This window comes from Haliotis rubra, unplaced genomic scaffold (genome assembly GCF_003918875.1).
Source record: "Haliotis rubra isolate DU_JTF1 unplaced genomic scaffold, ASM391887v1 Scf370, whole genome shotgun sequence".
Lineage (NCBI taxonomy): Eukaryota > Metazoa > Mollusca > Gastropoda > Lepetellida > Haliotidae > Haliotis > Haliotis rubra.
In genome coordinates this window covers 911,741-924,524 of record NW_025767047.1, presented here as the reverse complement: position 1 = coordinate 924,524, position 12,784 = coordinate 911,741, and the positions used below count along the sequence as shown (strand labels likewise).

Here is a 12,784-nt window from a genome sequence, read left to right as displayed (position 1 = left end):
ACATTAAGGTTAAAGAATATGAATATTCTTTTTATTAGACGTTATTATTTTGGAATGAAACTGCGTTATAAATAGTAGTCTTTTTAAATTATATAATCTTTAAAAAACCCCACCAAACAATCGTTTGCATTGTTTGTAAACAAACATGGCCGCCGTTAGGCTAACCCCGATCAAGGTCACTTACCTAGTTAAAGTTGACGGGGACCATATAGGAAGAGTGATAAGAATTTTACAGCCCTTGAATTCCCAAAACCTGTTTGTTGTTGAAACTGAATTCGGGGAAATAGAAACAGCAAGATACCGACTAAAGATGTATTTGAAGGTGTGACAAGTAAGTCGGACACGGCGTCCATGCCATCGAACCAGAAAACAGCTAGTTTCTTACCGGAATCAGTGCTAAATGTTCTTCTTTAAGATGACTTTTTATATCCATGCATTCCTAATCAATCTGAGAGGTTGGTCCCAGTAGCCGATGCAGAGATTGACACATTTCATAGACTCGGATTCCGACTAGAGTTATCCTTCTTGGAACTGCTGTACTCTACTAAGACGAGAGTGTAACACGCCTTCCACAGAACAAAATGTTGTTTAATCTTCAAACTTGTTGAGTTTCTTGACAGAAAACTTTTTCTAGATGTATTCGTGGGATGGTTGTCTTTTAGATTTCCCAACTTTTAACCGTTGACTTTCCCAAAAAATTGACAGGTTTTTGCCAGAGTGTGTTTCAACACTACACCGTCACTAGAAAACACGTCAGTCGTGAATGAACGATGATCCGTCGCACTGACTTGATCGAATAAATGTTTAGCTCTTATTAAGTTCAATAATATATTTAAAAGATCATTTTTATCATATTAACAAATGTTAATTAATTATTCCAGGCATAATTATTTTTTTTGTATTTTAAAGCGATTTTATGATGTACTATTTCCATAGCGTAGTTATGTTATTACCGCTGGAGAAGTTAGGTTTAATACGCGCATGAATACGAATCAGCTGTTTAAGGTCACAAGTCCTGTCTCCGGGTGGTTTTTATTTCGTGGTTCTTCCTTTTAAATTACATTATGGGTAATAAATAGAATAACCAACGAGGTACGAGTGATTACGGGAAATATGCCCTCGTTAAAATAATGTTCAGTGCCTCGCCAAGGCTCGGCACTGTGAACATTTTTTCAACTCGGGCATATTTCCCGTAATCACTCGTACCTCGTTGGTTATTCTCTAATTATCCACCCATGACTCCCAACAGGCAGATTGTGAAATGTGGTGGACCAAATAAATATACTATGTTTCTACAGCCATGTTGTCATATATACCGCCGACATCCCTAAACATATGTTCTTCATGTCTCAGTCCTTTTGTTTAGCAATATGCCACACTTCATAAGACCCTTGCCGTTTTGACCAAATTGGCTGGTTCGTTTTGGATCGGCGCCAACACGAACCAGCCACTTTGGTCAAAACGGCACATATTTCAGTCAAATACGTCAATCCAATACATTTACTAAGTGGCTTTAACGCAGCCCTACAATGATCAGTTATTGTCGGTCATACTCCTTGGCTTGCCCTCGCGCCTTGTGTAAGTTTTGAAACGCCTCTATGAACTCCCAACTGGAATGAGTGGCTGGATTTTTCCAAGGGAGGTAACTCTAAATATATACTGTTGCATAAACGTTGACAGCCGCGTGAGATCTTCTGTGGTGTCACGAGCGTGACCAATCAAGCCGATGAATATTTAAATGAGATTTCGTCCTCTTGTTCGACTAGGCTTCAGCTGTGCTAGCAGGTAATGAACACTGAAATAATCACTGTTTTCGTATAAAATTGTTGTTGAACTGTTAACTTGACAGTAGAATGCATTGATGTTTTGACAGTGAGTGAGCGGCAGTCAGCTGTCTTCAGGTCTTATGTGACTGTGCGGTGTATAACTGGTAGTTTGTTTCCATAGTTGTCACCGTTTGTGTGGCATTTCGTTTCTCAGGCTGGCAGCGCGGTAGTAGACAAGACCACAAAGTAGATTGTCTTCTTTAACTGACACAGTATGTGACAAGGGTCTTATGAAGTATGGCATGATGGACTTTGGTCAGATGATTTTGTCATGACCTAGAAACATACACCGTTGAATAGGGTTTCTACCCTACTTAGGATAGGTTAGTTACAACATGAACCAGTTTATAAAGAGGTGATGAGATAAATCTACCTATAGCACATAGAGGAAAGTAGACAACATCACCACATACTAGTAATCAAATGAACTTGAGGAGCAAGCAACCATGATGGCAATATATTGCTAAACAAAAGGACTGTGACATGAAGAACATATATGTTTGGGGATGAAGGCAGTATGATAACATGGCTGTAGAAACATGACATAGAATATATTCATTTGGTCCAGCACATTTCACAATCTGCCTTCTGGGAGTCATGGTTAGATAAAGACCAAGTTTACTACGCTTGTTGTAATTAATATTAGATCATACTTCATTGCCCACAAGGGAATTCTTTTTACATGAAATCATCCCCGGACTTGACAGATTTACATAAGGTTCATTCTCCACTAAAGTTTCACATTGTGAATGAGTAACTGACCAAAATAACACTTCTGAATCTCTTCACGCTAGGTGTGATATGTCCAAAGATACAACACAATAAAGTCAACGCGTCCATTATGGATAAAACCAGATATGTTAACCAATGTACTTAGAGAACATTGTATTGACTGACTAATTAGTACATCTATTCACTCAGTTTGTTCATGTAGAGAAAAGAAGATATAATCTGCAATACAAAAGAACAACCACAGTGACAGCTATCTTGCTTGCAGTTACATTAAAACTTACAAGGGATTGGTGGTAGGTTTCTGAGTGAAAAAAGTTACTTCAGTATTATTGTAAAGTTCACCCTACTTTATGACACACATAACTTCTTGGAAGTGTAATTTCAATATCATGTCAAAAATGAAACCAAAGATCCTGCACAAAATGTCTTAAATCCTGGAAACAAAAATGACCACAATTAAGGTAATGTATCAGGCTTTCCAAGGTCACAAGGGACTTTTAACTAGTCAGACAGAACAGTAAACATGGAACCATAAACAATAAAATTGAAAAGTTTAACTATTACTTTTATTATCACAGTAAAATATAATACCAACATATTGACATTGTTTAACATAACACAATTATGTAAAGCTATTAAAAATCTTTTAAACACCCGAAATCAGTTGGTAATACATTATCTTTAACCAAATACCCAGCAATGAAAGTATATACCTTATGAGTGAAAAAATATTTGTTACAAGTGAAACCAAACATGTTACCAGCAAAACCAGATATGTTATCATACCTTACCAGTGAAACCAGATATGTTATCATACCTTACCAGTGAAACCAGATATGTTATCATACCCAACCAGTGAAACCAGATGTTATCATACCTTACCAGTAAAACCAGATATGTTATCATACCTTACCAGTAAAACCAGATATGTTGTCATACCTTCCAAGTTAAACCAGATATGTTATCATACCTTACCGGTGAAACCAGATATGTTATCATATCTTACCAGTGAAACCAGATATGTTATCATACCTTACCAGTGAAACCAGATATGTTATCATACCTTACCATTGAAACCAGATGTTATCATACCTTACCAGTGAAACCAGAAGTGTTACCACTGAAACCAGATATGTTATCATACCCTACCAGTGAAAACAGATATGTTATACCTTACAAGTGAAACCAGATATCATACCCTACCAGTAAAACCAGATATGTTATACCTTACCAGTGAAACCAGATATGTTATCATACCCTACCAGTAAAACCAGATATGTTATACCTTACCAGTGAAACCAGATGTTACCAGTGAAACCAGATATGTTACCAGTAAAACCAGATATGTTACCAGCGAAACCAGATGTGTTACTAGTGAAACCAGATATGTCATCATACCATACCAGTGAAACCTGATATGTTACCAGTAAAACCAGATATGTTACCAGTGAAACCAGATGTGTCATAAGATACCAGTGAAACCAGATATATACCAGTGAAACCAGATATGTTACCAGTGAAACCAGATATGTTACCAGCGAAACCAGATGTGTTACTAGTGAAACCAGATATATTATCATACCTTACCAGTGAAACCAGATGTGTTACCAGTGAAACCAGATATGTTATCATAACCTACCAGTGAAACCAGATATATAGAGAATACTACACTCGGTCTCATTACATACGAATTATACGAAACGAGTGTCCTTCCTATGGTATCTGACCGAGCGAAAGCGAGGTCAGAAACCATAGGAAGGTCACGATACAATTCTTAATGACACGAAGATGCCAAATTTTGTAATAAATATACAAACCTGAATGAATACTAAAACATATCTAAGTTGTATAAGTAGCATAGTTCATAAAACAAAACAAGGCATAAGGATAAAAATCATATAAAGGTAGTTAAAGTTTATAGCATGAGAGTGGCATTCTAACAGCAAATGAAACCTTTGACCTTCCCTATCTTTTTGGTTCCTTGAAAGCATGAGGCACAGCACATTGATAGCCACCTGCCCTACCCCAATGTCTACTCTATTAATGCTGAAAATAGAATTGTCTAATGGAATATATCTGTATTTGAACAACTAATTTCAGAATGAGTGGAGATCGTACTACCAGTAGTGCTGTGAAGCCCAGCAATGTAGCCACCCAGTACCAGGAGCAGCTGTTTGACAGTGCCGCCAAGGGCAATGTAGATCATGTCCTCACACTGCTTAAAGGTAATGCTGGTATGTAATCAGATACCTTAGAAAGAGCAGTACATGTATATGAAACAGATTGTTCATTAGGAAATGAAAAAGGGAATAGTAATGAAAACATTGCATTATTTATCTCCACAATCAACTCACCTGAGCACTGGCCTCTCAGACCACTAATCACTTTGTAAATTGTAAATGTATAGCATACCCTTATATCATCAAAAACATACTTTATTTTCACAACAGTATGGCCATCAATCTGTCACTAGACTTAGTCTTTGAACCAGAGCATATGTGAGTGAAGTTTGTGCCATTGATCCTAACCATGCCACTTGACGTTAATTAAACTGTGTGCCAAACATTTTGTAGAATTGACTTCATTTAGAGCGTCCTCTGAGCTGTCTAGAAGTGGTGTGTTGTCATCTCCATATTGACCTATTTACACGCTCGCCAAGAGCTACACCTTACGTTTGTATTACTTTTTACCACCATCCCTGGTATTTCTGCCGCAAAAACAAACAAATATTGGGAAATCCGATTACCTTTGACTTCTTTTGTAGTCAAAACATTATGTCTGACCATTTTGTGTGGAACAAGAGAAAGAGTTTAAGTGCTGATCTGTAATTGGTCATAATGATGAACATAATGAAAACTACATACTGTGTTGTATGAGGACTCAACATGAAATAACTGTTCCATTTGTAATTTCCAACATTAATCATAAAATGTCAACTGCACAAACCGTGGGTAAGAATTTGTGCTTGTCAGTACTGCGATACATTCACACATGGTAGCTAAAAACTGGACAGGAGCGAATTACAGAGATGATAACTTTAAAATCTCAAAGAAAATATTGTTAGTGTTTGAGGTAGTTGTAAAATGTCACATCACTCTCATTACTCAGGGCTAGTGCCTAATGTGTTTGTGTTACAGTACTTATTGTTTATACATATTAATTTCTAATGCAATTTAAATTTTGTGAAATATTAATCCTTCACCAATTCAGTTCGAATGAGAATTTAGAATGATCATTTAATAAATGATTTAACATATGGAAAAATTTAACAACTATTTGATGTTTTTCACCACAATCATGGCCAAACTGACCATACTGTCTATCACTACTTTTGCTGACATGTATAATATAATCTAAAGTAATTCAATGTATGGTCAACCATTTGATTAGTGTATCTCAAGCAGTTGGGTGTTGCTAATTCATCCTCATGCTTCTACTGTTGAAGCCAGTATTCTGTACATCTTATTGTAAAGGCTCCATTGGATTGTGTTGGTTAGTAGTTAGTGTATTTCCTTTATTCACTCTAAACCATGTGACCCACTGTCCACAATTGTCCTGAATGGGCAGAGCTAGACTAACAACTAGTCTCTGAAATGAACATATTTTACTGAAAAAAGTTCATAGTAAAAACAAATAAAATATAATGAAAAGGAGCCCTGAGACTGAGGAAATCTAGACTTGCCACATTTTCTAGACTTGCGTGGGCTTTCTTGGATATATTTACTTCAGGGTCTGTACGACAGACTAGAGCAGAGCCTACTTTACATGTCCTGGTTTGTTATAGCAGCTGTGGATGTTGATGCCAAGAATGAACGTGGGTGGACAGCGCTGATGTTTGCTGCCAGGAATGGCCAGGTGTCTGTTATCAAGTCTTTGTTGGAGCAAGGGTGAGTTCAAACAGCTGATGGACCACCTATACTGTAAAGCAGTGCTGTGACTAATTGAGTGCAACTTCAGGGTTTCTCTCCAATGACCCTAATGCAGACTGAAATTGCACAACAGATAAACTGGTTACCCAACAGTACTTACATTATTTGATGTTCATAAACACTGAATGATTATTATATACTGTTGATCGTTTTTGATTGGTGTTTTGGATCAAATGGCTTTTAAGAGTTAAAATACTGAATGATAACGCCGCCACCAGCTTGCATGGTGATGGTATTGTCTAAGATTGAAGGGAAGGCACTCCGCTGAGTCATTTTGTTAGAACTGCCAGATATTTTCAGCGTGTGATGTTTGTGTGATGATAAGGTGATGCCTTATGTCTCCTCTACAGGTCTAGTGTGAATGTCCTCAACTCATCTGGTCAAACAGCTCTAGATATCGCCAACTTCTGGAATCACAGTGAGGCATCTAGTGCCCTCTCCGCCAGCACAGTTGTCCCCACCCAGGAATGTCACAACTACTATTCTGTCAACCCACTTAACCGGGCCTCTGACCGTAGGAAGCACCCAGAGTGGATCGACCAAGCTGTTCGGAAGGACAACACAAAGTTCATCATTTTCTCAGATCTGAATCCATTCCTAAAAGAAGACACAAATGTCAAGTCAAAGAAGAATAAATATATTCTAGGTCTGTTCAGTTACAAGCAGCTTGCTGAACATATAGCAAAGAAACCTCTGCTGATATTCCTGGGGCTAGAGACATGGGACTCTGAGTCAGCTGTGTGGTTTGCTGTTGATGTCACAGGTTTTGAGGAGAGCAAACTGAAGGATGTACACAAAGATGGTTTCTTTGCAAATCCATTCCCATTGACTATGCAGATGGATGAGAGACATGCTGGAATATTTGCTGAAGCTCGCTCTATACTGACCTGGCATGATCGGTACTCATTCTGTGCGACATGTGGCAGCTCCACAGTGTGCGCGAGGCGGGCTACAAGAGGGTATGTGACAACGCTGACTGCCGCAGTCACAAGGGTGAGTGAGGTCACATCTCATGGCTGAAACTCAGGTTACTGAGATAGGATGTCTGTTCGCAGACACCACCTGCGCCCCATTTCACAAAGCTCTGATAACTTTTCTCGTAGCATTCCTACCTCCTGTACTGTAACATAGGAGGTATGAATGCTACGAGAAAAGTTACGAGACCTTAGGCTTAAGAGAGCTTTGTAAAACGGGGGCCCTGCATTAGATTTCAAGCTACATAAGAAAGCAGTGTTTTGGATTTTAAGGATGCATCAACCCAAAAGGCTCACATTTTGAAAAACTTCTTCCAAAGTATACTGCTGGTATTCTCATTTCATGTACTCAGGTAACTTTATATGATTCACTTTACATTGTTTTGAGTTGTCATCAAGCATGTCAAGAGCATTCTGATCATTGAACACTGATTTAGCTTGACCTAGTTATATTTTATGCAGAAATCAGGACAGAAAATAGTATGTCTGTTTCTGCCGATAAATATAATACCAAAATATAGTTGCAAGCAACAATGAGGGCTCCTTGGCTTTAGTTCTATCTATTGTATTTGAGGGCAAGAAATCATTGTCCAAAACGAAGCCAGAACACGTGTTTGACAGGCGAGCGGATCTTCCAAATACAGCCGGGATCGCAGGGTTATGTACCATGTACCATTTAAGAAGTTCTGGAGAAGAAATAGTTCCCTCTTTAAAATGCTGTATCTCAGTTGTTTTGGAATCACCAGGACTTCATCTATCATTTGGGAGCAAACTACTCAGAAAACTGCTGAAAAACATGGCCAAAAACTGAAAACAAAAATAACTGCCAAACGGTACGTTTTAGCGACTTGACCCATCCAGGCAAAGTTGTTGGGAATTTGATTGTGCATCTGTACAAGAGATTTGGAAGTGTTGGAAGAATTAGTTCTTGAGATATTTGCTGTCAAACTTTGAAATTTTGGAATTAATTTTGAATTATATCCCCTTTGCTATTGGGCCTAGAGCCTAGAGATATTTAAGGGGAATATCTACACCTCGGTGCGCATCTGTGTGATATTTTGTAAGCGATTCGGAGCATTGGTTTAGGAGTTATGTTTGGTACAAAAATCGGCGGAATAATAAATAATAATAATGATAATAATAATCCGAATGATTACAATAGGTCTCCTGCCTAGAGGCAAGGAGCCCTAATAAGTAATGTGTTTTCTGATCATTTTGTTAGGGATCCACAACACCTGCTATCCACGAGTTGATCCATCGCTCATCATGTTGGTTGTTTCCCCTGACGGCAGTCGATGTCTGCTGGGCAGAAAGAAAACCTTCCCTCCCAAGATGTTCTCCTGCCTTGCTGGCTTCATGGAACCAGGTATGTATGGGGACATGGAGAGCATGCTACAATCTCACACAGAAAGGCATGCTTAATGGTGTATGGGGGGACACAAAGCTGGCCTGTATCAGACTGTAGCATGACCTCCACGTCCACAGTGACTGCTGCTGTAATGGTGTATGGGGGACACAAAGCTGGCCTGTATCAGACTGTAGCATGACCTCCACGTCCACAGTGACTGCTGCTGTAATGGTGTAAGGGGGACACAAAGCTGGCCTGTATCAGACTGTAGCATGACCTCCACGTCCACAGTGACTGCTGCTGTAAATGTGTATCGGGGGACACAAAGCTGGCCTGTATCAGACTGTAGATTTGTATTTGTGCAGGTGAATGTATCGAGGACACCTGTAGGAGAGAGGTGGAGGAAGAGAGTGGGATACAAGTAGGCCGTGTGGAGTATCACTCTAGTCAGCCATGGCCCTTCCCGGCTGTTCTCATGCTGGGATGCATTACCCATGCCAAGACAGAAACCATCAAGGTAAATCAAAAAGGCTGATCTGACAGTATAGATTTCATAAGAAAAGTTCCGTAATTTATGTCCATGGGACATTCTCCCTCAGAAGAAAGAAGATTAAGGACAGTTAGTTTCCCTGATCATCATGATAAACTCCTATGCTCTTTCTACAGCTTGATAATGATGATGAGCTAGAGGCTGCCCGTTGGTTCACACGGCCAGAGGTTGTCCAGATGATAACCCATCAGCACCCAGATGGTCTCTTTGTTCCACCAAAACAGGCTATAGCCCACCAGCTCATCAGGACATGGGTCGGGAAGACAAGCAACCTGTAGCAACTACCTGAGGGAGGAGCGAGAGATGGATTGTATGACCAGGGTATCTGGGAATGTCTTGACAATCATCTACTAAATCACACAACAGTTATGAAAAATCATGTGTGCTTTAACTATTAATTATATTTTAGTCCCACTGTTACAGAATTCTTTCATTTTATTGAAGAATTTTAATACCTTATTACCATGTTTGTTTATGTAATGGGATCTCAGGGTCCTCCTGGAACTCCTATCTGTGATATAGACAAATATACATAAAAACTATATACATAAAAACTATATATTCAAGTAATAAAACATGGAACATGTACAATTTGTGTTGTTTTTAAAATAAGAATGTATTACATATCTGCACTTGGTGGGTAGATATGGCATTAACATATTGGAAGGGGTGGCATTTGATGATTTGGGATGTCAGTGTGTAAACATATGGGCAGTGTTGATGTCTGACTAAATATCACTTCATTAACATATGGGCAGTGCTTGCACTTGGTGGGGAAGTGTCATTGGGTTATATTAGCACTAGCTCTTGCACCTGACTGTTAGGTATTGATATGTTAATGTATAACCAGTTCTTGCACTTGGTTGGTTGATATCACTGTTAACATATGGCCAGTGCTTGAACTTGGCAAAGGGATGTCTATGTGCGAACATATGGACGGGTGATGCATTGAAGAAATATATCACTCTGTACATACATGGACAGTGCAGGTGACTTGTGATGACAAAGGGTCATTGTTTGCACCTGACAGTGAGATTTCAAAATGGGTAATATATGGACATTGCTTGCCTGGTAGTACCTGCAGCTGGTGAAGGAAAATAACCTCGACAGAGGGTTTTACACCTATAATACTTCAACATGGAAGTACAGAGGCCTTACCTTTGTTCATTTCAAATAAACATTACTGTGCAACATTACCTAGCAACTGGTGCTTGGTCCGTAGTGGGTATCTCACCTGCACCACGACTACTTTAGCTGTGTGATCTCAAAACAATTGTATATATTTGTTATGCACTGGTATCTTCATATCAGTGATCATGTAGTGTATGAAAAATTAGGGTTTTTTACTCTATGAGCTCTTTGAATTAAGTTTAAATTTGCCATACTGCATGATGCGTTCAATAATATGCAATCTTTAAGGATTAATTACATCAGCTCGCTGAGTCATATCTCAACAGGAATGTATGTGATTCTGTCTTTCTTTCTATTCATCACTGAACTTTTAAGCTCATGTCATGATCGGCACCATCTGTAAATATCTTCTCAGAAGATGCTGGTCCAGTGAAGCTGAAAGCTAACATGCTCATTCCCGAAGTGATGACACCTGATTTGCTCAAACGGTATTGATCCGATTTTCAAAACTGACCACTATTTGACCCATACTGCCATATTGGAACTTTGTATATGTCCTTTATAATGTCACGTATGTTGAAAACAATTAAACTCTTGACCACATACAGGACGAGCAACAACAGCAAACCACGGTCCTGTCATGGCCCTGAACATTGCAACATTTAAACCTGTCGTGGCCCTGAACATTGCAACATTTGAACCTGTCGTGGCTCTGAACATTGCAACATTTGAACCTGTCGTGGCTCTGAACATTGCAACATTTGAACCTGTCGTGGCCCTGAACATTGCAGCATTTGAACCCAATAAAACACCTCTGGGAAGGGTTGTATCAACACTCAAATGCATCTGTAATTCTAGGCACAGCAACTGCTTGCACATGCAGGACAGGCTAACATCCCCTCACCATGCATTCTGAAGCATTTATGTCCATCGCCATACAACTGTACTGTTGTTTCCAGACAAGGCGACTATTGAGTGGGAGCTACTTGTCCCTGCATATATACTGAACAAGTGAAGCCTGTCTACTAACTGGTTCTTGTCGCTTGTACCTGCTGCCACTGTGTCAGCAGTCAATTGCGTAGATAAACGCAAACTGGAAATTGTGTCCGTCCTCAAATGGAAACCTCATCGCCGTATGAAGACCGAAAATATTTGACGTGTAACGGAATGAATTGAGTTTAGCATACAAATCTTGATATTTGTCAATGTCGTCAGCTAGAAACCAGGGCCCGTATTCTCGAAATGTGTTAAGAATGGGCTTATACCCCCTTCACACTTGAGGCGGAATGCTGTCGGAATGAAAATTCCTGGAGATTCGAACTGCATTCTAAAACTTCTTACTCTATTCCGAATGCACTCAAACTATTCGTGTCAATTCTTGAAACATGGCCGAATGTTTTGAACATGTTCAAAACTTTCGAGGTACATTCGAAGTGGAAAAATATCGAACAGCATTTGAAGTGCTTTCTAACTGCATTCTAAGTATTCTTACTGCATTCTAACTGCATTCTAAGTATTCTTACTGCATTCTAACTGCATTCTAAGTATTCTTACTGCATTCTAACTGCATTCTAAGTATTCTGAACGTATCAGGGGCGGATACAGCTTTTTGAGAAAGGGGGGGGTGCACACTATTAAGAAAAGGAGGGGTGCACATTTCATTTTCACCCGAGTTTCAATGGTCATTTAACAAACTTTCAGCACCAAAGAGGGGGTGCGCACCCCTGACCCGACTTCAGACATCATTCACACCTTCAAGCTGCGCAAGTTTTCTCCAGCCTCCTGGCACCACGTTGTGCTGCTCATCTCCCTCATCCACCATACCGTTGTGGAGATTAGGATAACGAGTCCTCATCAAGTTGTGCAGGCAGACACAGCATTCAATGATGTCCTTCACAACGGAAGGCCTTGGCAGCATGGTGGTGAGGAGGATTTGCCAACTGTGGGCCATGATTCCAAATGCATTTTCCACTACCCGTCGGCCCCGACTGATCCTGTAGTTGTTGATTCTCTCGTTTCTCTGGAGAGTCATATGACCATACGGTTTCATCAAGAAGGCTCTTAATCCAAACGCATCATCTCCCAGAATAAAGCATGGCATACGCTAGTCATCTTGTGGTAAGGAGAACGGATCAGGAAATCCTATGCACCCCCGTCTTCAAGACAATCCTTGAGCTCGCACTTGTTGGAGATCTGAGCATCAGACATACTTCCGTAAGCACCAACGTCCGCCCACAAGGGCCATTTGGACCACAGAAAAGAAGCCCTTGTAGTTGTGGTACAATGAGCTGCCC

At 39.7% G+C, this 12,784-nt stretch overlaps 1 protein-coding gene across 1 annotated transcript; it reads left to right on the top strand.

The window, feature by feature from the left end:
- Window positions 1-1,651: 1,651 nt before the first annotated feature.
- LOC124285925 (NAD-capped RNA hydrolase NUDT12-like) lies at window positions 1,652-9,947 on the top strand. Its single transcript, XM_046722201.1, is given in 8 exon segments — window positions 1,652-1,785; window positions 4,659-4,792; window positions 6,343-6,445; window positions 6,838-7,418; window positions 7,421-7,480; window positions 8,684-8,827; window positions 9,175-9,326; window positions 9,476-9,947. Coding segments are annotated over 8 exon segments (1,383 nt in total). The 5' UTR covers window positions 1,652-1,738; the 3' UTR covers window positions 9,638-9,947.
- The last annotated feature ends 2,837 nt before the right edge of the window (window positions 9,948-12,784 follow it).